Source organism: Scylla paramamosain, chromosome 41, assembly GCF_035594125.1.
Source record: "Scylla paramamosain isolate STU-SP2022 chromosome 41, ASM3559412v1, whole genome shotgun sequence".
NCBI classification, from domain to species: domain Eukaryota; kingdom Metazoa; phylum Arthropoda; class Malacostraca; order Decapoda; family Portunidae; genus Scylla; species Scylla paramamosain.
In genome coordinates, this window is record NC_087191.1 from 4,351,797 (window position 1) to 4,379,466 (window position 27,670).

General features: G+C 42.4%; 1 protein-coding gene across 1 annotated transcript in view; it reads left to right on the forward strand.

Moving 5' to 3' along the window:
- The first annotated feature begins 3,583 nt into the window (after nucleotides 1-3,583).
- LOC135093124 (ionotropic receptor 93a-like) overlaps nucleotides 3,584-27,670 on the forward strand; it is a 30,317-nt gene continuing 6,230 nt past the window's right edge. Inside the window, exons 1-5 of the mRNA XM_063992030.1 lie at nucleotides 3,584-3,852; nucleotides 4,049-4,200; nucleotides 4,370-4,475; nucleotides 4,718-4,918; nucleotides 5,513-5,668. Coding sequence (XP_063848100.1) covers nucleotides 3,739-3,852; nucleotides 4,049-4,200; nucleotides 4,370-4,475; nucleotides 4,718-4,918; nucleotides 5,513-5,668 — 729 coding nt within the window. The 5' untranslated portion in view covers nucleotides 3,584-3,738. The remainder of the gene's footprint in view (nucleotides 3,853-4,048; nucleotides 4,201-4,369; nucleotides 4,476-4,717; nucleotides 4,919-5,512; nucleotides 5,669-27,670) is intronic.

The window sequence follows — 27,670 nt, forward strand, 5'->3', positions numbered from 1 at the left end:
ATCTCAAGTTTCCTTTCTGACCATTCTATTGCTGCTGTGTTGGACGATTACTGTTCTTCTCTTAAATCTATTAACAGTGATATTATCCAGGGTTCTGTCCTGTCACCCACTGTCTTCTTATTTTTCATCAATGATCTTCTAAACCAAACTTCTTGTCTTATTGACTCCGACGCTGATGATACCACCCTGCACTTTTCCACGTCTTTTCATAGACGCCCAGTCCTTCAGGAAGTAAACATTTTAGGCAGTGAAGCCACAGAACGCCTGACTTCTGATCTTTCTAAAATTTTCGACTGGGACAGAGCAAAGTTGGTATTGTTCAATGCCTCAAAAATTCAAATCCTTCATCTATCAACTCGATACAACCTATCTCTTCTTCTTCAATGACACTCAACTGTATCCTTCTACACTGAACATCCTCGGTCTGTCCTTCACTTATAATCTGAACTGGAAACTTCACATCTCATCTCTAGCTAAAACAGCTTCTATGAAGTTAGGTGTTTTGAGACGTCTCCGCCAGTTTTCTTCACCACCCACCCCCCACCCGAGCTGCTAACTCTGTACAAGGGCCATGTATGAAGTATGCTTCACATGTCGGGGGGGGGGGTTCCACTCATACCGCTTTTCTAGACAGAGTGGAACCAAAAGCTTTTCGTCTCATCAACTCCTCTATCAAAAGCTTTTCGTCTCATCAACTCCTCTCCTCTAAGTGATTGTCTCTCACTCTCATCGCCGTAATGTTGCATCTCTAGCTGTCTTCTATCGCTATTTTCATGCTAACTGCTCTTCTGTTGTTGCTAACTGCATGCCTCCCCTCCTCCCACGGCCTCACTGCACAAGACTTTTTTTCTTTCTCTCACTCCTATTCTGTCCACCTCTCTAATGCAAGAGTTAACCAGTATCCTCAATCATTCATCCCTTTTTCTAATAAACTCTGGAACGCCTGCTTTTGTATTTCCACTTCCCTATGACTTGAATTCCTTCAAGAGCGAGGTTTCAAAACACTTATCCTTCAATTTTTGACTACCGCTTTGGACCCTTTTATGGGACTGGCACCTCAGTGGGCTTTTTCTTTTTTTCATTGGATTTTTGTTGTTCATGACCAGTGTCCCTTCTACATGAAAAAAAAAAGTTTTGTTGTAATAATAATAAGGTTTCTTCTTTTTACCGTGATCCGTTTAGGATCACTGATCTGGGTGTGCATCCCGTTTTCTTTTTTATATCTTAATCTAGATTTACCCTGATCTGAGTGATCTGGATCATGATCTGGGTAATCTACATTAGGTCCGGAAGTGGTTTATAGCAGAAACTTAATATAGATACCGGCATCAGTTATAATTATTAGCGGTTCAGCAGCCTCTACTGGGGATTTATTTAGAAAGACAGACTGCAAAAAAGAAGGCTGATATATCTAAGGAACAAACTGGATGGTGATGAATCATTGCAGAATGCTGCTGCAGGCACAAAATGAGAAAGGGATATAACAAACCACATTGTTTTAATGGCATTGTTTTTAATTGGCATTATATATATATATATATATATATATATATATATATATATATATATATATATATATATATATATATATATATATATATATATATATATATATATATATATATATATATGATCAGCCTGGGTAGCCATGTATCTGGGACTCAGGGGTGTCTTTCTCAGACCAACTGCTTCTGGTAATGGCTCCAAGCGTCCTTTTCACTCAGAAGAAATTCAATTCAGATTCTGATTCAGATCAATGATCTAGAGTTGATCAGTGTTATAAATAGAAGACGCCTATAGACATATTAGTATAGTTCCATCTCTGTCTTCAAAGTTTATCCGGTCATGCATGGGATTGCTCTTTCTTGTCATTTATTTCTACACAATTTGATTTAATGTCACCTCCTCCTCCAATCCTTTGTCGGGTAAGTATTCTTTCACGTAATTTTCCCACTGCATTGTTTGTCTTTCCTTTCGCTCACATACCTTCATATGTATTATCATTAGCTGTCCTCAAACATAAATAAGATTAAATTTACATATCATATTCAAAAGACTGTTGTACGTAGATTTTGTAACTTTTTAAAGCCTTAAAAACATTATTTTTTCTACGTACAGAACAGCGCTGGACATTTCATAGTACTCATGAATCAGTTATATAAGAGTGATCGTCTTTCCCGCGTGTTCACATGGCGAACAGCCGTCTCCACCATTCCAAAATATTCATCATACCTAAGAATCAAACCAAACAAGATGTTCAACCTCCAAACCCATGTCATGAAACAACCCACGGCGACCCCAAATTTCGCCCAACTCTTCCCTGACAAAACCAAAAACCTCCAAGGTTCCACTTTAATCGTAAGTATAACGAAAAAAAAAAATAAATAAATAAATAATAAATAAAAAAAAAATATATATATATATATATATATATATATATATATATATATATATATATATATATATATATATATATATATATATATATATATATATATATATATATATATATATGGTAATAGGTAACAATATTATTCCAAAAGAAGAATTTATCCATCTTACATGTCCTGAGGCTCCATATTTTGTCTTTACCTTTCTAAGGAAAAACGACAGTCTACTATTTTATGTCTTGCGAAAAAGATGGACAAATGAAAATGCCACTAGTAGAAGTAGTAGTAGTAGTAGTAGTAGTAGTAGTAGTAGTAGTAGTAGTAGTAATAGCCATGTCAGTAATAGCAGTAGTAGTAACAATAGTACTAGTAGTAGTGATGATGATGATGATGATGATGAATAGAAGAATATAAGAAAACAAGAACAAGGAAATAAGTTAGAGAATATATATATATATATATATATATATATATATATATATATATATATATATATATATATATATATATATATATATATATATATATATATATATATATATATATATATATAAAGTTAATTTATGTTAATCTATTTTACTGACTTTATAAAACACATTTCATAATACTGTCCTCAGGTGGTATGTTTTCCGGTCCCTCCAGCGATTACTTATCGTTACGACGAGAAAGGAAACGTGGTAAGGTATGGTGACAACGTCCGGGTTGTGGAGACAATGGCTGAAATATTCAATTTTACTGCACTTTTTGTGGAACCACCTGGAGGTTAATATATGTGTGTGTGTGTGTGTGTGTGTGTGTGTGTGTGTGTGTGTGTGTGTGTGTGTGTGTGTGTGTGTGTGTGTGTGTGTGTGTTTGCGCGCGTTTGTATCCATGCGTGAGTGCGTGCGTACGCGTGTGCATCTGCCCTCATTATAGTCCTATTTTAGACAAAATAAGTGGTATTGTCATTGTGGGAGTCGATAGGACAGTGTGCTTTAGATCATTAATGATCAGTAGAAAGTGAGTGGGTGACTGGACAGAACTCAAAGGAATAGGGACAGAACATGGATTGTCCTCCATAGCAACAATAGCATGGCCAGAAAGGAAACTTGAGATCGTGTTAGAGAAAGATAGAAGTTCTAGGAGGATAGTTTGGAAATTAAAATCTTGTGCTAGACACCATCAAATGCTTCTGATATGTCTAAGGTAAATGAGATGGCAGTGGTACCGCCAGGTTAAGATTGAGGAGGAAAAGATAAAGAAAAAGTTGTTGCCCACTGAATTTTCAAATGTTACATGTTTCTTCAAAGACTGTTGATGTGCAGATAGTCTATGGGGGCACCAGCTACTAAATGGGACGTGGACGGGCATGGTGGGTATGTTTGAGAGAGGTGATGGCGATCTAGGCATTGCTAACCTGTTCATCTCAGATTTAGGAGGACGAAACCAGCACCAACAATACACGGCACCCTTCGGACAGGAGGTAATCGCTGATTCTGTTAACTGTGTAGTGTGATACAAATGCAGATTAATTTATCTTTAATAATAATGTAGTCATTTTTTTTTTTATTCACCCAAAATCTTGAGTGTGTGTGTGTGTGTTGTATATTTATTTATTTTTATTTTTTCCCAAAATGGCACAATGAAACTAACCAAATACAATCATTTGGTTGGTGCAGATTATGTGCTTTATGATTAAGAAAGGAACTAGCACTCCTCGGTGGCAATCCCTTGCCCTCCCCTTCGGGAGAGACGTATGGATTGCCGTGATGTTGATGGCTCTCCTCTTGGGCCCAATCTTCTTCGCTTTGTCTCGGCCTCGCGTTACCAGGTGTGCGGAGAGCTCTTGCTTTTGTGATGTATACTGACAATTTTGTGTTTCATCATTTTACGCGTACTTGCATATTATGAAATACAGTGAATTTAGGAGGTGGCATTATTATACTATGTACGATTATGCATGTAAACATTCCCGACTACGTAATTCTTTCATTCCACAGAGACGAGAAGCTCAGCCGACAGTCCATGGCATTTATCTACCTTTATACCTTTGGGGTTCATCTGAAGGTCGCCCAAACACAGCTTCCAGTTTCCCTCAGTCTCCAGGTATAGATGACTTTCCTATGCTCAATTCAATGTTTTGAGTCAGTTTTTGGTAATATCGATGTAACCAAAAATTAGTAGGATTAACAAATTAATTCAATTATTTTTACAAAGAGCAACACATTCATTGTTTAGGAAAAAAAAAAAAACTCATTTACTACTGTAATTTTCGTATTTCGTTTCGTTTCGTTTCGTTTCGTATTTAGAATATGACAAATCCATACACCATTTTTTTTTTTTTACAGATTTTTGTGGCTTTTCTTTGGGTGTATGTGATAATTGTGTTGGAAGCGTACAGTGCAAAATTGGTCTCCTTTCTCACTGTGGAAAGAATTCCAGAGGACATCAACACGATTGAAGAACTCTATCATGCTTCTATTCCCATCTACGGCAACACTCGTTGGTATTATGATAGTTTCGCACTCGCAAAAAATGAATATATAAAAGTAAGTGATTATATATATATATATATATATATATATATATATATATATATATATATATATATATATATATATATATATATATATATATATATATATATATATATATATATATAATTTTTTTTTTGTTACTGTCTGTCACCAATATTCGAGTATTGTTTACGTTGATTACTAACCATTTAGTATATAAAGTTTTGTATTGAGCTCACACATTTGTGTATTATCAATAGGTAATATAACGTGTAAATTTACTACGGTTATTTAAGGCAATTTAAGGTAAGTGTCAGTAGCGGTTATTCATATCGTATACTGTGGTGATATTTTTGCAAAGGATTAAATGGCCTATATTTTACATACCTAATTATTTATCTATTTATTTATTTTATTTTATTTTTATTTTTTTTTTGTCTCTGTATGCCGTGATCCCTAGGTGAGTTTAGGATAAGAGTATTCAGAATGTTATTTATCGGTAATAAGTGTGTTTGATTTTTTTTTTTCAAATTGCTGTTTCTATTTTTATTTATTTTATCTTTGAGGGGCTATTTATTGAATTATTGTGCCTATAAAGACATAAGTATTCCTCTTTCAATTTCGCAGAAACTGACTGAACGGTACAGCATATTGCGAGAGTTTGAGGATTCCTATAAGCATCTCATGACTGGGCAGGCCGCATACATTGCCTCGGCAAACAATCTCATGTACACGATATCTTTGTATGCCAAGAATGGTAATCCCACCCTAAGGCTGCTGAAGGTCGGTAACGTTACTGTTGTTTACACTTGAATGATACTTCCACACACACACACAAAAAAAAAAATAAAATAAATAAATAAATAAATAAATAAATAAATAAATAAATAAAAATAGGTAAATAAATAAATAAATAAATAAATATAAATAAATAAATAAATTAATTAATTAATTAATTAATTAATTAATTAATTAATTAAATAAATAAAAAACAATAATAATAATAATAATAATAATAATAATAATAATAATAATAATAATAATAACAATAATAATAATAATGAAATAAAATAAAATTAAATAAAAGACGGATACACACTGGCATAGCTGGGTGCTGTTAAATTGCATGTTTCAGAGCTGTTACATCTCTGAACATCTCTTTCCCTTTTCACAACGGAAAAAAAAAAAAAATAGTGACAACGTGCACCTCAAAGATAATTCTTTCCTATCACGCACTACTGCACACATGTATACCTTTCACTCAAAATCCAAAATTAAAAATAACAGCCTTTGAAACCTCGTCTAGAGAAGGAACCAAAAATGTCTCTAGGTCGGAATGCTCTTCTGCCATCGACCCAGTGTCTTGACACTCCTCTCAACATTTCTACAACTTATGCAATATTCACGGACTAGGATCTAATTTAAAATTTATGGAACATCACGAATCCTCTGCTAAACTTCATTTTTTTTTTTTCCCCTCACTGACACACAGGTGTCTGAGGCTATCTAGAGTGATCTATCTGCTCTTCTGATGGTGATGGCAGGATCAGACCGAAGTTCTTTGGCAGCATCGATGTGTCTTTTCTCAAGTATGCTGCTGTTGTAATGGCCTCTACAGCTACAGCAACAGCTCGAGGAAATCGAAGAGCAGTGGAAAAATACTGACATTGACGCCACATCAAAACAGATCATAGACACCAAACTAAAACAGATCATAGACAAACATAAGCATTCCATTGCTAGGGCTAACCAAAACAAACTGGTTAGACTAAATGGCGGCAATGTCAAGTATTCCAGCCCTAAGGACTCGTACATCAACCTTACTAATAAGAATCTCACCTAAGACCAACATGAAGTGCTTAATATGGGTCTCAACTGCCACATACTCTCAAGACCGAGAAAATTCCAGAAAAGGGTTGAATGTGAAGTGCTCATAGACAACGTAGAGAAACTGCAGAAAAGCGGCCAGGTGATCGTTAGCCAGACTTTCAAGCAAGAAGTGATCACGGAATCTACAAAATCAAGAGGCCATTAAAATAGCAGCATACTTCAGAAAAGACACATCGATGGTGCCAAAGAACTTCGGTCTGATCCTGCCATCACCATCAGAAGAGCGGATAAGGCTGCTGAATATGTCCTCATCGACAGCAAAGAATACTTAAGCAAGATTGACAGCATCCTCAGCGACACTGCCAAGTTCAGGAAGATTTCAAGAAACCCTACAGCAACCTTCAAGAAAAGACTGAACAAGATAATAGCAAAGAATAACTCCACCTGCGATGTTAAGTTCGAAAGACTCACAGGCGAATATGAGATGGGATACTGCTATGGCAATGTCAAGACCCACAAGCCAGGCAACAAATTAAGACCCATAATATCCCAAATTCCCACTCCTACCTACTACATCGCTAAAAGACTGTGCGCCCTCCTCACACCGTACATTCCTACCTCCTATTGTCTGCAGTCAGCCTCAGATTTCATCGATATCCTCAACAACAGCGACGCAGAAGGAAGAGTTGCCTCACTAGATGTCGAATCCTTGTTCACGAATGTTCCAGTGGATCGCACCATCAACTACATCATGGAACGTGTTTATCACAATGAAGCAACACCTAAGCTTGCGATCCCAGAAGCAGTACTCCGAGAACTGCTGGAGTGCTGCACTAAAGAAGCACCTTTTACCTGCCCCCGCGGTAACAAGTACTGCCAGGTAGACGGCGTGGCAATGGGTTCTCCTCTCGGTGTACTCTTGGCAAACTTCTTCATGGGTTGCATCGAGGAGGAAGTTTTCAAGAAAGTAAAAAAGTCGGATATATATTGCCGGTATATTGACGACATTTTCATCAAGACAAAGGACGCAGCCGAAGCAGAGCATCTTAGACTTCACCTCCAAGAAACATCTGGGCTAACATTTACTATGGAAAATAGCAAAGATGGAGCCATGCCCTTTCTCGACGTCCTAGTGCAACAAGAAGAAGGAAGATTTACCACCAGCGTCTACACAAAACCAACGAATCCTGGACTCTGCTTGAACGGACGAAGTGAGTGTCCCACGAGGTACAAGGATTCCACTATCTCAGCCTACATCAGAAGAGCGCTTACCCACTGCACGTGGAAACAAGTCCACCAAGAAATACAGCGCTCAACTCAAGTCCTCATAAACAACAATTTCAGTGAAAAGGACATCAACCGCCTAGTAAAGAAAATTGTCGACAGCTGGCATAACAAGAAGCAACAAGAGGATAAGAAAGGAAACATCAACATCTTCTATAAAGCAACTTTCTCTACCGCCTACGAAGAAGATGAGAGGGCTATCACGCAGATTGTGAAGAGGAACATCAAGCCTTCCGACCCTGACAGACAAGTTAAACTGATAATTTATTACAACACCAAGAAAACCAACCATCTTCTTCTGAAAAATAACCCCTCAAAAGAGAAAGAGAGCCTTCAAAAGTCACATGTCATATATAGGTTTACGTGAAAGTCCTTCTCTCCACCTATGTTGGCATGACGGCAACAAGACTCTCCCAACGACTAACTTTCCACCTCGCAGCAGGAGCACCCAAGAAACATCTGAAGGAGAAGCATAACGTAAACATCACAAGAGAAATGCTAGTAGATAAAACGGAGATCCTAACTACATGGCCAGACACCAGGCGTCTCCCCATCTTAGAAGCACTATATATAAAAGACACAAACCCTACATTAAATCAACAATCCGAAGACCTACAAGCATTACCAAGCACGCGAAGACCCAGCTTGGATAGCAGCCCAGCACAGCCCGCGACAGCCGTCAGCCAATCAGAGACCAGGACGCGCAACGGGGTGACAAACCGCAATCAGCTTGAGCCATTCTCTCCGACACCCTCAATACGGAAAGACCTTCGCTACTGAAGAAGGGTCAAGGACCCGAAATCGCGATCTAGCGAAAATGACTAGCTTCGGCGAAGTCATACAGCCAATCAAAAAAGAATATAAGACAATCATAAGATATAAGGAAAATATCTTAAGAAAAATAATAAATGCTCAACTAGCTATCACATTCAATGAGATATGTATTAGAGAAAGACTCCTGCCCATATACACCCTTAATATATGTTCTTTGAATTTACACAAGGCAATTATTTCTTTTTGTCCGTGTTTTGTGGCAATATAAAAATAATACCATTAGTGTTTCGATATTGTTTTGTGAAGTTTTACAAAATTAAGTGATAAGCTGACAATGACAGTAGTGTTTGAAAGTGTTGCGACATAGCGAAAAGAACTGGTGGTGGGGTGGGTTTTACAAACAACGAAGAGCTTAGCTAATATTTTACACTATCCCCACATCCGCCCATTTGGTGTGTGTGTGTGTGTGTGTGTGTGTGTGTGTGTACGTAGATAGATGTCACACCTCTCTCTTTCTCTCTCTCTCTCTCTCTCTCTCTCTCTCTCTCTCTCTCTCTCTCTCTCTCTCTCTCTCTCTCTCTCTCTCTCTCTCTCTCTCTCTCTCTCTCTCTCTCCATTCCTCGTCCAGACAGCGGTGGTCGGACGTGCTCTTGTGCTCTGGCTGCCACACCAACACTTTCAGTAGTTACTGGCTTGCTTCGCCCTTTGTTGTACACGGTAGGCCTCCTGTTGCTTTGTCAGGGCTTTGTGCCATGACGTACTCTGGTCCGGCTTCATTTAATGTAGTTGAGGAGGACCTTGCTATTACTGGGGACGAGGAAGTGTGGCCTCATTTGTATGAGGATGGAGGAACGGGGCAGTTATCTTCCGCAGTCGTTCCAGTTCCACTTCCACCTCATCAGGCCAGCTGTGATCTTCCAACCACCTCCTCTGCTTCCACCTCCAAGCGTACGATAGACGACGCCAACACTAGTGGCGATGAAGTGATACCGACCAGTGAGTCCTCACGTACTGGTCCTAATGGTGGTGCTCCCTCAGCTAACGACTTCCCGCCTTTGTTACCGGCCGGCACGCCTTCACCCATCTGCTCGACTCTTACCTCCGCCTACTCACCCTACGCAATCTCGTCTTCCTGCTTTTGCACCCAGAACAGACTACGTCAAGCTAGTCTTTCTTCACGATCCAGGTGTGAACATAAAACTTCGCTGGCTAACTATGGTTAGTCGCCATTTTTGCCTGGACCGTACTCTGGCTGAGGTTAAAATGTCATCAGTGATCTCTCGCTTTGTTTACATCGCGCGGAAGCGTCAGGATATTGTGCAGAGTGTTGTGGCTGGGGAGTTTTTGGCGTTGAAACTTAATGTGGAAGATTCTCCTGTGCGGCCTAGGAAATTCCTCAGCTACCTCATTACCCGTTATCCTTAGTGTTCTCTACACCAAGGATAAGGAGGCAAACACAGACCTTGTCTCGGGTTTATTGTTGGTGTACAGCAATACCCGGGCAAGCAGGCCGCGGGTGTGCGGGTCGAGGCTCGAGGCGAGACTAAATGCTGCCTCGTGGGTTCCCCAGCTCCCAGATGCTTGACCTGACCTGACTTTGAGTCTGGCCGGTCCCACACCTGGGAAGCTTAACATGTTGGGAATCCACGAGAATTAGCGTGGAGTGACTAGACGGCTGGCCAGTCATTACATTTCCCCCCTCCCCCACGAAATGAGAAACAAAGGGGTACTACGACGGCGGTGGCTGGAGAGGCTTCGAAGGGACAGTGAGAAGTGAGGGCAGGAGGGTTTGCGAAGGGGGGTGTTGTGTTGTCTCCAAGGCAAGGGAATGGCTGGGCACAGGACTCGGCATGGATGCGGGAGTCCAACGACTGGCGACGACGGTACCGACGGCGGGGGTCCACGAGGAGGTCGTCAGTTGCAAGGAAATCCATGCCGAGGATCGGCTGGTCCACGTCCGCCACCACGAATGCCCAGGGAAAGCGAGAGGCCGGCAGGAGGCCTAAAGGAGACGAGTGAGCTGGGAGAGGCGACCCATAGGGCCGAGAGAGGTGGCGAGGGCACCGGAGCAGGCGACGAAGGCGGTGCGGAGCATGTGAAGAAGTGTTGTCTGGGCGGGCCGCGTCGGGCAGGGCGGGAGGTGATGCACGAGCGGGCAGCGTCGGTGCGAGTCGGGAGGTGGTGCACCAGCGGGCGGCGTTGGGGCGGGGCGGGAGGTGGTGCACGAGCGGGCGGCGGCGGGCCGGGGCAGCAGGTGGTGCATCACCGGCCGGCGGCGGGTCGGGACAGGAGGTAGTGCACGAGCGGTGGGAGGTGGTGGGCGGCAGCGGTGGGAGGTGGTGTCCGAGCGGGCGGCGTCGGGAGGTGGTGCCCGAGCGGGCAGCGGCGGGCCGTGGCAGGAGGGTGGTGCCCGAGCGGGCGGCGTCGGACGGGACGGGTCGGGCGCGCTGCGGGGACGGGCGGCGAGGTGGCGCACCAGCGGGCGGGAGGTGGTGAACGAGGGGGCAGCGTCGGGGTGGGACAAGTTAAGTCACCCACAGCTGCGAGGGGAAGTCCGGGATGCGACACCGAAGCCTCTGTACAGTTCTGGGGCCTTCCCGCTGGGCCCGCAGCTCCTGGTCGCCTTCTTGCACCGCCGTTATTGTTGCGTAGTCCATGGGAAGGGGGCGTGTGCCCGTTGCCACGATGCGTGGTAGGACGCCATCGCCAGAGCGCGTATCACCACACCGTCCCAAACTGCTTCGAGGTGAGGAAAATGTGTGGCCACATCAGGCGTGAAGACGGGAACGTCCCGCATATCGCCTGTGGTCGCCATCGCGTGTCACGGCGTCACTCCAGGGGTCACCAACTGTAGTGTTCTCTACGTCAAGGACACGAAGGCAAACACAGACCACAGTCTTGGGTTTATTGTTGGTGTACAGCAATACGCGGGCGAGCAGCCGCGGGTGTGCGAGACGAGACTTGAGTCGAGACTAACTGCTGCCTCGTGGGTTCCTCAGCCCCCAGGTGCTTGACCTGACACGACTTTGAGTGTGGCCGGTCCCACACCTGGGAAGCTTAACATGTTGGGAATCCACGAGGATTAGCGTGGAGTGGCTAGCCGGCTGGCCAGTCACTACACTCTATTGAGGTCGACTCGTCACTCAGCAAGGAGCTGCCGAGTGTTTACAGTGCCCGCCGCTACTATCAAAAAGGTCAGCCACTCAACAGGATTGTGGTTACCTGGAGATTCCAGGAGCCTTCTCCGTCGTCCGTGTCCTTCAGTTTTTTTACCGTGTCTGCCATGATGTGAAGTTCAGCCTATGTTAAGTGACAGTCCAATATACTTTCGGTGCTGGAATGTAGGGCACATCTACAGATACTGCTCAAGGCTGCAGAGAAGTGTGCCTGGTGCTCTGGCCCTCACGACGTTCCTGCCGCCATCGAGGCCTGGCCCGACCGTCAACGGAGGATGCTGATACCTCTTCACCACCACTGCCTCCGGCCGTCACGGCCAACTGGCAATGCCCTCGTTATCACGAATGAGGGGTTAATGCGTGTCACGGCTACTCCAGACGTCGTTCTGCCGCTTCAGTACAGTTGAGGACAGCACCTCCACCACCATCATCAACACCAGCACCACCACCATCCAAGACGCTTCCTACGCTTTCGGACTCAACCTCTCCTCCTCTACCTCCACGAATTTTGGCCCTTTAGACTGCTGCGGAAAATTTGAAAGCCTGTTCTGCCTCCCTTGAGCCCCGTTTGGACACACTGGAGGCCAACATCAACAAAGCTGTTGCTTCGCAAGCTGTTGTGGAGGCGTCATTGGCGACGTTAACAGAAGGCACGTCACACCGTCATTGAGAAGCTCTCGCCACTCACTCAGCAGTTCGAGGCCTGGGCTACGCGTGCTGGTGTGGTACCCGTGCTCTCCACTCCCGCTTCTACTGCTGCGTGTGCTGCGTCCTCCACTCCCTCCCCTGCTGCTGCGTGTGCTGCGTCCTCCACTTCCTCCCCTGCTGCTGCGTGTCCTGGGTTCTCCACTCCCTCCCCTGCTGCTGTGTGTGTTGCGTCCTCCACTCCTTCCCATGCTGTTGCGGTTGCTGCGTTCTCCATTCCCTCCACTGCAGCTGCGAATGTCACGTCTTCCACTCCCTCCTCTGTTGCTGTGTGCGGTCCTCCTTTCTCTTGCCGACCTCACCACTTCAAGGATGTTCGCTAATCACCTACATAGGCGACTATATATAGGCTAATCGCCTACATATGTACTACTATATGTAGGCTAATCGCCTACATATAGTTAGCTCTGAGCTCCGTCTAGGAAAACAATGCATAGAGGCCAGAAACAGGGCAAATAGGGTAATAGCATTAATTTTTAGGAGTGTTAAAAGTAGAAGGCCGGAAGTAATATTAAAGTTATACTTGGCGCTGGTCAGACCTCACCTAGACTACGCTGTGCAGTTCTGGTCCCCACATTACTGGAGAGATATAGGTCTATTAGAATCAGTACAGAGGAGAATGACTAAAAGGATACAGGGGATGAGGAATATTCCTTACGAGGCGAGATTGAAGCTGTTAAATTTACAATCTTTAAAGAAACGTAGGTTAAGAGGGTACCTGATAGAAGTCTTTAAGTGGTATAAGGGTTATAACAAGGGGGATGTAGGTAAAATCCTTAGAATCAGCAACCAGGATAGAACTAGAAATAACAGGTTCAAGCTTGAAAAATTTAGGTTTAGGAAGGAGATAGGAAGAAATTGATTCTCAAATAGAGTGGTAGATGAGTGGAACAGGCTCAGTAATCATGTTGTTAGTGATAGAACATTAGGAAGCTTTAAGAGAATATTATACGGGTTTATGGATGAGGATAATAAATGGAAATAGGTAGGTATATTTCATACAGGCACTGCCATGTGTAAGCGAGGTCGCTTCTTGCATTTTCCCTTATTTCTTATGTTCTTATGTACAACTACATATCCTCTCCTGGAATGCCTGTGGAGTGGCGTCCTTTGATAAGCTTGCAGCTCTTCAGGCATATGTGTTTCGGCAACACCCACAGACAGTGTTTATACAAGAGGATTTTGTTGACCATATGCATCATATTGTAGCTCCTACTCTCTCAGGGTATGTTTCCTACATGCACCAGGTAAGGAATGGCATTCTTACGTATGTTCACGCTTCAGTTCGCCACAAACTTCTTCGTTGTTCAAATGACCCTGACACTACCTTCCAGCAGTTTGAGGTGACACTAGGCTCTGCTACGCTATCTGTTTGCAATGTTTATTGTTCACCATTTGGGCTGTCTACAGATGTTTTGACTCCCCTAGCTGCTCTGGGATCGATCTTCATGGGTGAATTTAATGCTCGCCATCCATCCATGACGTCTCTCCAAACCCAAACAGAAATGGTCGCCGCCTCCTACAATACATCCAGACTCACCGTCTCACCCGCTGGGCCACTGATGGAGCTACTCATTCCCGCGGCGGGACTCTCGATCATGTCATTACGTCGGGTCTTGTGACCACTCAGGTCAAGTGCTCTTCCGCTCCAGCCCTGTTTTCTGACCACATTGCTCTTACCTTACAGTATTCTGCTCCTACTCTGTCAACTCCAGTCCACCGTCGACTACGTATACCACCGAAGTATTGTCCCAATTATATCGCCTACTTGTCTACCTGTCTCCCTAGATTTGATCTTCGCCTGATACTCTTTACTCCTCTATGGTCACCATCACTCATGATTTTTTTACCCATCTCCGTCGTTCCCGTCCGCCGTCCATGGACGAATGCATTCTTTTGGCTGAGAGGACGGCAGTGGAAGTTGCGCGCCTGTTTCAAGAGGATCCAGCATCTTGTAACCTGCAATCTTACCAGGCTGCTAGGGACGAGTTGGTAGCACTACAAGGAAGTGTGAGAACGGAGTCGTGGCAAAAATTTACGGACAGCATTAATCAGGAGACAAGTGTTGGGGTCATGTGGCATCTGATTAATAGGGTGGTTCGGAGGAAACCTGCCAGTGCTCTTCATCACGACGCGGGTGAACTTGCATAGAAACTTCTTGATGGGTGGGCTGCACAGTCTTGTGTGACTTATCTCTCCGCACATGTTGAGGAATCTCTCCCTGCCCAAGAGGATCAACGCACTCTCCGCTCGATGGCGGCATTGTTGGAGGGGGATGATGAGGATGCCATACCGATCAACGAGGAGGAGCTGCGACGTGCGACATAAGGCAACGTGCGGGTAAGGCAACAGCACCAGGAGACGACGGAATCACGTACTCAGTTCTTCGGCTACTTCATCGTGTACCTGGTAACCCTCTCCTTCGCCTTTATAATCTATGTTTTTCCAAGGGATGTGTGCCTTCTGCCTGGACCTGCAGCACCATTGTCCCTATCCCCAAGCCTGTTACGGGCAAGTTTCGACCGGTTTCTCTCACCTCTTGCTTCAGCAAGGTCATGGAGCGTATCCTACTTTCCTGTCTGCTTTATCGGCTGGAGTTTGAACTCTCGGCTCGTCTTTTTGGCTTCCTGCCACACTGGGGCACCCACCATTGCCTCGCAGAGCTCTACTCCTGCCTCTCTTCCAGCAGCGTGGTGGCCTTCATTGACCTCAAGAGTGCATTTGACGTGGCCAAAAGAGACATCATCCTCGATCAGCTGGTGGATTTCGGAATCAAGGGGCACCTTCTGAAGTGGATAAGGGGATATCTCAGCAACAGATCCTCCCGGGGCACCTCCACAAGGTGGGGTGCTTAGTCCATTCCTTTTTAATGTTTGTATGCACCGTTTACTCTCTCTCTCTCTCTCTTGCCTGACATGCCTGGTATAACAATCATCTGTTATGCTGATGATATATGTATTCATTCTTCCTCTCCTGCTGGTCTCCAGGCTCATCTTGATTCCTTTAATACCTCTGCTGCTGTTTGTGGACTAATCGTCTCTCCTGAAAAAAGCAGAGTGTTTACTACAATCAGCCTTGCGTTGCTTCGTCAGTTCTCCATTGGTGGCTGTATCGTCCCTCTCTGTCGGTAGTACCTTTACCTCGGGACTCCAGTTCACATTCCTCGCGCTCCTCCGGGCCAGCGTACCATCTCCTTGGTCCAGGATCTCCTGACTCGTCTGCAGAAGCGCCTCACACCTCTACAGTGGCTGACGAACAATGCTACTGGCATCTCTATTCCAGTTGTAAGGACAATCTACATGTCTTTTATTCCTTCTGTTGTCGATTATCTCTACCCTGCTCTGATTCAGCTTCTCAGATTTTGATTATAGCCTTTCGAGGTTTTCCAAATAAGGTCATGCGAGTCATTCTTGGTTGCTCATTATCGACTAGAGTTGCTAACATGCAAGCGGAACTTCATCTCTCTCCTCTCTACGACAGAATTATCTACATTGTCACACGTTTCACTGCGAAATGTCTATTCGCCGCAGCTGGCGCCTCACTACTCGCAGGTTGTGAGACATGCTTTGCCTCGGCCCTCTCGCATCCCTCCTCCACAGCCTAGTGGTCGCCTCTTCATTAGGACTGCCAGCTCGGCTCTTCGTGACATGGGCATCGTCATCCCCGAGGAGGAGGAGGTTCCTGGTCCTCCACCGTGGATGCTGCCCGTCCCTGAGGTGCACTACACTCCAACTTCACTCCAACTTCAACTGCAGCTCTTCCCACACTGCAACGGCAACTGGCACTGGAGACTGTAGCTACGGTGCTGTCCTCACTTCCCATGCCTCGATCCATCTACACCGACGGCTCCGTACAGACTAATGGACGGGCAGGTTATGTGGTCTACTCCCCTGATACTGATGCTCCACCTGGAGGTTGGGCGAGCCGACGTCTTCCAAACTCTTCTACCTCCACGTTTTGTGAGCTATGTGGTATCCTGGATACAGTCAACCTTCTGTGCCAGCGTGGTCTCACCGCAGTGATCATCTGTAACTATCAGCCTGCTCTCAAGGCCCTTTCAAGTGTCAACCCACAATGCACTGCCGTAGTCAGACGGTTTCTATCATTCTTGGTCTCGGTTCATGACAGAAACATTAATATCAAGTTTGTGTGGATTCCATCCCACGTCAATATCACCGGCAGTGACAGAGTTGATGCCCTTGCTAAGGCAGCCTGCAACTTGGCTCTTCCTGCGGCTGGCTTGGTGCCCTCACTCTCAGGTACACTAAATTGCATTCGAGCTGTTGCCTTCTGCTCCATCGATCAAGCCCGTGATCTCCAGAGGAAAGAGAGGGTCACCATCCGGCACTATGAATCCTTTCGCTACCATTGTTACAAGTATCGCCGCAAAGGAGTTATTGTGAGGAAGCACAATGTGGTCTCCGCCAGGCTCCGTCTTGGCTACAGGCCAGTGTGGGAAGTTGCGAGACTGCTAGACGTGCCGCATTCCTCTTCCTGCTCCCTGTGCGGTGCCCCTGACAATAACACACTGGAACACCACTGTCTCAACTGCCCTGAGCTGGAAGGTCTGCTGTCCCGTGGAGTCCCGCTTATTGATGTGTGCCGCCACCTTTAGATGGCTGACAACCTGGACGTCATCCTTGCACGTTTCCCTGGATTCAGTGGTTGTTGACTTCCCTTTCCCCGTTCTTTAACTTGATATGGGACTACCAGAAGCCTAACAGCATCTCTATACAGCACCACAATATTGTTAAACACTTTTCTGTATTGAAATGACGCCACTGAGGCGCAATAAATTAATCAAAACAAAACAAAATTCTCTCTCTCTCTCTCTCTCTCTCTCTCTCTCTCTCTCTCTCTCTCTCTCTCTCTCTCTCTCTCTCTCTCTGCTGCCTAAAGACACTCCTATAGGGCGATGTTCTCGGGTCATTAGATGGGAAAAACCTCCCTGTTTGCCTGCTTCCGGATCCCCGCCACCTTCGTGACCATCTACCTCCGCCAGCACCTACATTGGCCTGAGAATACACCCTTTCCCTGGTTAACCTACCTGGCTCATTCACTTTTTCATTCATGCATTTTCTCTTTTCGCCGTTAGTCTTTTTTTTATCTTAGATGTAGTGGGATCAAATACTGCAATACACAATGAAAATGATGATAATATTTGTTGATAGTTTTTTTTTTTTATTGTCACTATAACAAATGTCTAATTATAATATACTGACGTTGTAAGAACTGTATATAGCTTCTATTAGTATTACCCCTCAAAAAACAAAAAAAAAAAACACGGTATTCAATATTAATAGTTTACTATGAGAATTCTGACACACACACACACACACACACACACACACACACACACACACACACACACGCGTACCACAAAGAGGTCCAGCCACCTCGTCGCTCTGCCTCTTCCTGTAGCTGCTTAGGCACTGAGGCAGCTAATTTTTCAACATGCTGGGGCTTCCCGCAGAACAGCTTCCACTGTGCCCTGACATGGTTCATTATCTGCTCCGTGGTCCGTTCATTGCCAGGCTCCCATGTTTTCAGCATATTCGCCCATAGGTATTCTATGGGGTTGCAGTCACACCCTTAGCTAGACCAGTCCTGGAGTTACATGTTGTCCTGAAGTGCAAGCCACTCCTGGACCGCTCGAACCTTGTGCACCGGATATCGATCGTGGATGAAAATGAAAGGTCCAAGGAGGAAGGGGAAATTTCTTTCCCGAAGTGAAGGGAAGAAGTTTTCCAGAATTTATATATACTATTCTGCCGTAAACCTGTTTAATTTAAACAGCATCCCCATCCTATGAATTGACATTCAACTTCAGACTTTACAAATCACGTGGCCGCTCCACCTTGTGTCATATACATATGTTGCGAGGGTCATACCTGTTAATGAGAATGATAATCAATTAGTCGTTTATTAAAAATATTATCAGGAGAAAAAAATAAGAGTAGGAGCCTATCATACATGAATCAAATGTATCCAAACGCTTATTTCTCACTGGTTTCGGTTGTTACATTTTTTTTTATCATTATTATTTATTTATTTATTTATTTATTTATTTTATCTATTTATTTATTTTATTTTTTTGGGGGGGAGGCTTATGGACCTGATGGGGTCCCTCCTATTGTTCTCCGAAACTGCGCCTCCGTGCTTGCACCTTGCCAAATCAAACTTTTTTCAACTCTGTCCGTCAATATCTACCTTTCCTTCTTGCTGGAAGTTTGCTTACATTCAGTCTGTTTCTAAAAAGGGTGACCGTTCTAATCCCTCAAACTACCGTCCTATTGTTTTAATGTCCTACCTATCTAAAGTTTTAATCAATCCTTAACAGGATGATTCTTAAACATCTATCACTTCACAAACTTCTATCTGATCGCCAGTATGGGTTCCGTCAAGGCCGCTCTACTGGTGATCTTCTGGTTTTCCTTACTTAGTCTTGATCATCCTCTTTTAGAGATTTTGGTAAAAATTTTGCTATTGCCTTAGACATCAAAAGCTTCTGATGGAGTCTGGCACGAAGCTTTGATTTCTAAACTGCGCTCTTACGGCTTCTCTCAGTAACTTCATCTCAAGTTTCCTTTTTGACAGTTCTAATGCTGCTGTGGTAAACGTTGTCACTGTCTCATAAGTCTAATAGACAGGGTGGAATGAAAAGCTTTTCGTCTCATCAGCTCTCCTCTAACTGACTGTCTTCAGTCTCTCTCTTATCGCTGCATCTCTAGCTATCTTCTGCCGCTATTTTCATGCTAACTGCTCTTTTGATCTTGCCTCCCCTCCTCCTCGCGGCTTCGCTGTCCACCTCTCTAATGCAAGAGTTAACCAGTATTTTCAGGCATTCATCCTTTTCTCTGGTAAACTCTAAACCCCATGCCTGGTTCTGTATTTCCACCTTCCTATGACTTGAATTCCTTCAAGGGGGAGGTTTCAAGACACTTATTCTTCAATTTTCGACCACCGCTTCGGACCCTTTTCTGGGACTGACATCTCAGTGTTTTTTTTTTTTTTTTCCCTCCTTCGCCAGTGTGTCTTCTACATAAAAAAAAATCCGCTTCTATCTTCTGGATTTTTTATAGACAAATATAAATATAAATATTTTATTTATTTCTTTGTATATAATGGTAGTCAATGGTTATTACTAAAACACTCTCCAGTAATATGCCTCCTATTTTTTTTTTTTTTTTTTTTTTATTGATAGTTGTTCTCATTTCACCCTGGAAAATTGCCGGGATGGCAGCCGATCAAACCGGTGTAGTAAGTTCAAGTGACCAGTTTCAAGTTTCAGGCAGTTTCAAGTGACGAAATGCGCGCGCATTCCCATTTTCACTGCCAGACGTACGACGCATTCACTCCCACCCACGGCAACGCACAGAAGTCTTCAGCCGACACCATTCGTCAGCAGCAGTAGTAGCTATGCCATGTAGATTAGGTCATGTTAATGTTGGGTTAGGTATTACTGCACATCATTTAGGTTAGTTGGGTAATGCTTGATTAGATTAGTGTCCTATTATCTTAGAACCTGAACCATTCGTAGTACTGAATGATTTGATAAGCTAAATAATCCTTACCTAATACTTGAATTCCAATTAAAAGTAAAAGGAACTGATATATTCAAGAGAAATTGTGATGTATAGTAGCTAACAGATCTCGGCTAATGCCTAAACATTCTTCCAAGAATAAAAAGAGTGTCTTAATGGCCTATTACACTCGCTTCCTGTTGTGACCGTTACCAGTGAGTGGTGATGTACGCCACCAACAACAAAACCGATTTCAGAGACTTTTTCGCGGCGTTGTTTGTTTTGATCCTTACTAGAAATTGGAACCTTTGGTAACGCTGGCTCGGGAGCTGCTGAGCCTCCCCAATGGAGCTTACCGATGCATTTATTTCTTGCAAATATAACAAGTTCTTATCCTCTTGTACTTGTTTTATTTCCTAAATTGTATATTAAAATTATTTAACAATACAATATTTTGTAGGCTATAATAGTAATATGATAAAATTTAATAACAATTTGGATGGCGGCGTGAATTCACTTTACCAGCTAATGAACACTTCACTACCTGTCACCTTTATTTCATGTAATGTGCCTTCTTGTAAAAAAAAATAAAAAAAAATAAATAAATAGATAAATAAATAAATAAATAAATAATAATAATAGTAATAATAATAATAATAATAATAATAATAATAATAATGATAATAATAATAATAATAATAATAATAATAATAATCCTCACATACGCATAGGGTGTATGGAATTTGTCACCTAAGAAAAATATTGGGTAATATTGGAGTAGCATTTCTATTTTCATCATAGGGCTTCGGTTTGGCTAGGTTTAGATTAATTCAGTTCATTAATTTAATCGTTAATCCTTTCAATGAGTAGGTCATGATTACAAAAAAAAAAAAAAAAAATTTTGCTGAAAAATAATCACTCTTAAAAATTAGTATGCTAGGGCTATTCCCATAAAACCCGAAATATTTGAATCTAACAATATATGTGTACAGCACTGAGGAAGAGAGAAATAGATTATTTATTACGTGCCTGGGTGGCATACGTAGAATTTGGCGAATGGTAGACAGATATTCAAACGAAAGAATTTAACTCAAAATGTAACCGTGTTTGCAGTAGATGCATAAAGCGTATTGAAGGCACCGGTGATGTACGAGTATTTCAGTTTTCCTCTCTCTCTCTCTCTCTCTCTCTCTCTCTCTCTCTCTCTCTCTCTCTCTCTCTCTCTCTCGTAGTGCTGCCGTGGTCAGTTCTTTTCTCATAAATTGGCTCATTTTGTTTAAGGTAATTATCTTAATTTAAAGTAATTTATATACTCTTAAGGTAATGTCTAAGGTAATGTAAGGTGATTTGAGTACATTTAAAATAGTGCTTAAGGTATATATATTAAATGTAATTCTGAAGTAACAACCATAATGGAATATTTATAGATCTGACAAACAAACCCAGTATGCTCTGCACTACAAATTATTCTTTACAAAGACTGAATGAGACTGGTGCACGTACAGCACAACTTCAGTTCAGGAGTCGCAAATCTCATGACTCCCCATACCCGGTTGCGGACGCGTTCTGGGCTTGTCACAGGCTCGTCACCTATAAATATTCACTCAGTCATGAGTCATGGCGGGGTGAGTATTTATAGGCGACGAAGATGAAAATAGAGAGTTAAGGAGTGAATGGACCGAGCATTTTGCATTTATTCAGAATTATAGAGGGCACCCTTTGTGCCTCATATGCAGTGAAGAACAGGCCAACAATAAAAATTCAAACTTGAAAGGCATTTTCAGAGGAAACAAATTGACTTTGCTGAAGATTATCCAGTTGGAGATGCCAAATAGAAAGCTGTAGAGGAATTGCAGCTTAGAGCAAAGCGGAGTCAGAATGTATTCGCGAAATGGGTGAAGTCCTCCAACGATACAACTGTTGCCAATTTTCTGATAAGTCATGAGATAGCAAAACGTGGAAAGCCTTTTACAGATGGTGAATATATAAAAGATTGTTTCATCAATGCAACAATGCATCTATTCAGAGAATTAAAAAAAAAAGGATGAAATAATTAAGAAAATTGAGAATGTGCCATTGTCTGCTAAAACGATGAGGGACAGAACATTGAAAGTTGCACAAGACATCACCAATCAGCAAATTGTGGACATTAATTCATCCTGTGGCTTTTCAATTGCTTGTGATGAGTCATGTGATGTTGACGACATTGCACAAGCTGCTCTTCTTGGCAGGTATGTCAACTCTGAAGGCCCACATGAAGAACTCATTGACTGGTTGCTTCTCACTGGTCAAACTAGAGGTGAGGATATATTTTCAACAATTATAAGCTGCCTAAAGGAAAAAGGAATTCAGACCAACCACATTATTTCTGTTGCAAATGATGGTGCACCGAGTATGACAGGTATATATATGTAAGGGGTTTGTTTCTCTCCTAAAACGAGAGCCGAATCGTGAAGTAATATCATTTCACTGCATCATTCACCAAGAGGCATTGCGTGCACAAACTTGCCCATCAGAGTTCACTGAAGTAATGGACAATGGAGTAATTAACAAAATAATGGCAAAAGACTTAAACCAACGGCAGTTTCGTGAACTTCTGGAAGAAGTCGATTCCCAGTATTCAGACCTCCTCTTACATAACAAAGTCCGTTCGCTTTCTAGGGGTCGGGTGCTTGCACGTTTTACAGTAAGCCTTGAGGAAGTGAAGAAATTTATGAAAGGAGAGAGGCCAACGTGAATATGCATACCTTACAAATCCTGAATGGCTACATAAGTTTCACTTCTTGGTGGATATCACTTCACATTTAAATGAGCTCAACAGGAAACTACGAGGAAAGGGAAACATTGCCCTGATGCTTTTGGAAGAAGTCCTTTCCTTTAAACGAAAATTATCTTTGTTTGTTAGAGATGTTGAGAGAGGCTCTCAGATTCACTTTCCTTTATTAAAGCAATTTGGAGAAGGAACAGACTTTGAGCTGGATATTGATATCATAAAAAAAATAAAAAAAAATGCACTAATGAAAATGAAAAAAAAAAAATCCTTTGAAGGACGTTTTCAAGAATTCAGAAAAGAAAAGGCCACGTTATCATTTGTGATCAACCCCCTTGTTGCAAATACAGACTCACTCAATTTTTCAGCTTTTACTGGAGTGAATCAAGCAGAACTGGAACTGGAATTAGCTGATTTGCAAGGAAAAGACTTATGGACTTCAAAATTCCGATGTTGAAAACATGGAGAAACAAAATGCTACACTGGAATTTCAATACAAATGGACTGAATTGTCCGGGCTACAACAACGAGATCAGATTGTGTATGAAGTGTAGAATTCCTTACCAGACACTTACACTCACATAAAAAGATATGCCTTTGTCATTCTCTCTTTTTTTGGATCTACTTACCTGTGTGAATAATTGTTTTCTAACATGAACTTTATAATAAACTACGCAGCCGATTGAATGGTGCAAGCATTCAGTCCTGCCTGAAACTTAAGACGACAACATATTTGCCAAACACTGAGCATCTCTCCAAAGAAACACAGAAGCAGACATTAATTAAGACAATCTCTCTCTCTCTCTCTCTCTCTCTCTCTCTCCTCTCTCTCCTCTCTCTCCTCTCTCTCTCTCCTCTCTCTCTCTCTCTCTCTCTCTCTCTCCTCTCTCTCTCTCTCTCTCTCTCTCTCTCTCTCTCTCTCAACATTCCCCATCCACTTCTTTTCTTCATTAATTCTCTCTCTCTCTCTCTCTCTCTCTCTCTCTCTCTCTCTCTCTCTCTCTCTCTCTCTCTCTCTCTCTCTCTCTCTCTCTCTCTCTCTCTCTCTCTCTCTCTCTCTCTCTCTCTCTCTCTCTCTCTCTCTCTCTCTCTCTCTCTCTCTCTCTCTCTCTCTCTCTCTCTCTCTCTCTCTCTCTCTCTCTCTCTCTCTCTCTCTCTCAACATTCCCATCCACTTCTTTTCTTTCATTAATTCTCTCTCTCTCTCTCTCTCTCTCTCTCTCTCTCTCTCTCTCTCTCTCTCTCTCTCTCTCTCTCTCTCTCTCTCTCTCTCTCTCTCTCTCTCTCTCTCTCTCTCTCTCTCTCTCTCTCTCTCTCTCTCTCTCTCTCTCTCTCTCTCCCCGGTTTAAACTCATCATGGTGACCAGCTACTAATATAGTAAGTACACTTAACATGTTTGAAAAATAATATACCATATTTGTTCACTTGGTGCCATCATAGAATTCTAAAGTTAAACGAGTGTCTTCCTACTTAATTATTATAATAGCTTATTTTATGACAGCTGGATAAAATTTATTAGGTTTCGTAATCTACATTCGTAATAGATTTTACGTTGTGGCTCCAGCTGCACTGTGTTGCTGTCAAGTCTGAAGAAAGTGGCTCTTCTATAATTATGGGTTGCCGACCTCTGACCTAAAACTAAATATGTTTAGTTGTTTAATAGTCATTAAAGCCACCGTGAATAAAGAAAGTGCACTTTTATTAAGTTAAATTTATCTTTTCAATAATAAAAAAAAAATAAAAATAAAGTTTTTTTTTTCAGAAATATGTTCCAACAGTTCTAAGGTAATTTGGTGAAATTTAGAATAAAAATAAACTGCTCTGTTTACATTCAAAATTTTGATTACCCTCTAAAACAAAATAAATAAATAAATAAATAAATAAATAAATAATACTAATAATAATAACTAACTGGCAATTTTACAACCTTTTCTTTTTGGACAACAATATCAGTTTGGCTCTGAAATAATTAATACATATAGATACAAAAATGGTTATTTTCATATGAACAGCCCTTAAACAATCTGACAAAACGTACCTGTGGAAAACGATGTCGGTTAGGCTCTAATGACGAGTTCCCGTGTCTAGATTTATATTGGCCGTGGTGCATCCCAAAAAACTAGTCTTACGCCTCTACTAAAAGTCTTAATTTTGCAATATCCTTAATAGCTTAGACCCCTTCTACATCTCAAATTATTCTTGAACATTTTGGGTAATGGTTCCACGTACTCCTGGATTTTAACACTGTCTATTAATAATTTTTGGATCCAAATATTAACAAAGAATTTTTTCTCAACATAATATCACGAGTCCTGGCATATTTTCTCTTAACCTACAATGTTTTATGATTGGGATTTTTCACCCTCTTTTCTCCGTTGGACTCCTCCGACCACAATCTTGTATCTGTATCTTGTCCTATCGCTCCAATCCCACCTAAGGATTTCCCTAAGCGTAGGTGCCTCTGGCGTTTTGCCTTTGCTAGTTGGGGGGACCTGAGGAGGTATTTTGCTGATTTTCCTTGGAATGACTACTGCTTCCGTGTCAGAGACCCGTCTTTCTGTACTCAGCGCAGATCAGATATGAGTGTCTGGCACTATCCTCACTCTCACTATACTTTTTCTCGACCTAAAGCTTCCAAACCTTGGTTTAACGCAGCTTGTTCTCGTGTTATACAAGATAGAGAGGTGGCCCACAAGAGGTACTTAAGCCTTCCATCACCAGAATTTCATACACTTTATATTTCTACTGGGAACCATGCCAAGTCTGTTCTCCAACTAGCCAAAAACTTCTTCATTAATAGAAAGTTTCATAATCTTTCAAGATTTAACTCCATTAGTGACTTCTGGCATCTAGCCATAAATATCTTCAATAACCTTGCTTCTTCTTCTTTCCCTCCTTTATTTCAACGAGATTGCACCACTGCTATCACATCTATTTCTAAAGCTGAACTCTTCGTTCAAACCTTTGTTAAAACTACCTTGGACGATTCTGGACTTGTTCCTCCCTCTCCTTAACTCTCTGACTACTTCATGCTACCTACTAAAATTCTTCGTAATGATGTTTTACATGCCCACGCTGGACTAAACCCTCGAAAGGCTTATGGACCTGATGGGGTCCCTCCTTTTATTCTCCGAAACTGTGCTTCCGTGGTTGCACCTTGTCCAGTCAAACTCTTTCAGCTCTCTGTGTCAACATTTACCTCTCCTTCTTGCTGAAAGTTTGCCTACATTAAGCCTGTTTATAAAGACGGTGATCGTTATAATCCCTCAAACTACCGTCCTATTGCTTTAATTTCCTGCCTATCAAAGATTTTTGAACCTATCTTTAACAGGAAGATTCTTAAACTTATATAATTTCACAATCTATCTGATCGCCAGTATGGGTTCCGTCAAGGTCGCTCTACTGGTGATCTGGCTTTCCCTTCTGAGTCTTGGTCATCCTCTTTTAGAGATTTTGGTGAAACTTTTGCTGTTGCCTTGGACATATCAAAAGCTTCTGATAGAGTCTGGCACAAAGCTTTCATTTTCGAACTACCCTCCTACGGCTTCTATCCTTCTCTCTGTAACTTCAACTCAAGTTTCCTTTCTGAGCGTTCTATTGCTGCTGTGGTAGACGGTCACTGTTCTTCTCCTAAATCTATTAACAGTGGTGATCCTCAGGGTTCTGTCCCGTCACCCACTCTCTTCGTATTATTCATCAATGACCATCTAAACTAAACTTCTTGTCCTATTCAGTCTTACGCAGATGATACCACCCTGCACTTTTCCACGTCTTTTCATCATAAACGTCCAAGCCTTTAGGAAGTAAACATTTCACGCAGAGAAGCCGCAGAATGGCTGCCTTCTGATCTTTCTAAAATTTATGAATAGGGCAGAGCAAACTTGGTATTATTCAGTGCCTCAAATACTCATTTCTTCCATCTATCAACTCGACACAACCTTCCAGACAACTATCCTCTTCAATGACACTCAACTGTCCCCCTTTTCTACACTGAATATCCTCTGTATGTCCTTTACTTATAACCTGAACTAGCTAAAACAGCTTCTATGAAGTTAGACGTTTTGAGACGTCTCCGCCAGTTTTTTTTTTTTTTTTTTTTTTTTTATCCCCCAGCTGCTAACTCTGTACAAGGGCATTATACGTCCATGTATGGAGTATGCTTCACATGTCTTGGGGAGGGGGTTACACTCATACCGCTCTTCTAGACAGGGTGGAATCATCGCGGCCTCGGTGCACAAGACTTTCTTCTTTCTTTCACCCCTATTTTTTTTTTTTTTTATCCTACGCCTGCACATTTAATATCTAACTGACTGTCTTCAGCCTCTATCTCTCATTGCCAAAATGTTGCATCTTTAGCTGGCTTCTGCCGTTATTTTCATGCTAACTGCTGTTCTGATCTTGCTAACTGCATGCCTCCCCTCCTCCCACGGCCTCGATGCACAAGACTTTCTTCTTTCTTTCACCTCTATTCTGTCCATCTAACTAATGCCAGTTAACCAGTATTCTGAATCATTCGTCCTTTCTCTGGTAAACTCTGGAACTCCCTGCTTGATTCTGTATTTCCATCTTCCTATGACTTGAATTCCTTTAAGAGGGAGGTTTCAAGACACTTATCCTTCAGTTTTTGACTACCGCCTTGGACCCTTTTCTGGGATTGGCATCTCAGTGGGTTTTTTTTTTTATTTATTGGATTTTTGTTGCCTTTGGCCAGTGTCCTTCCTAC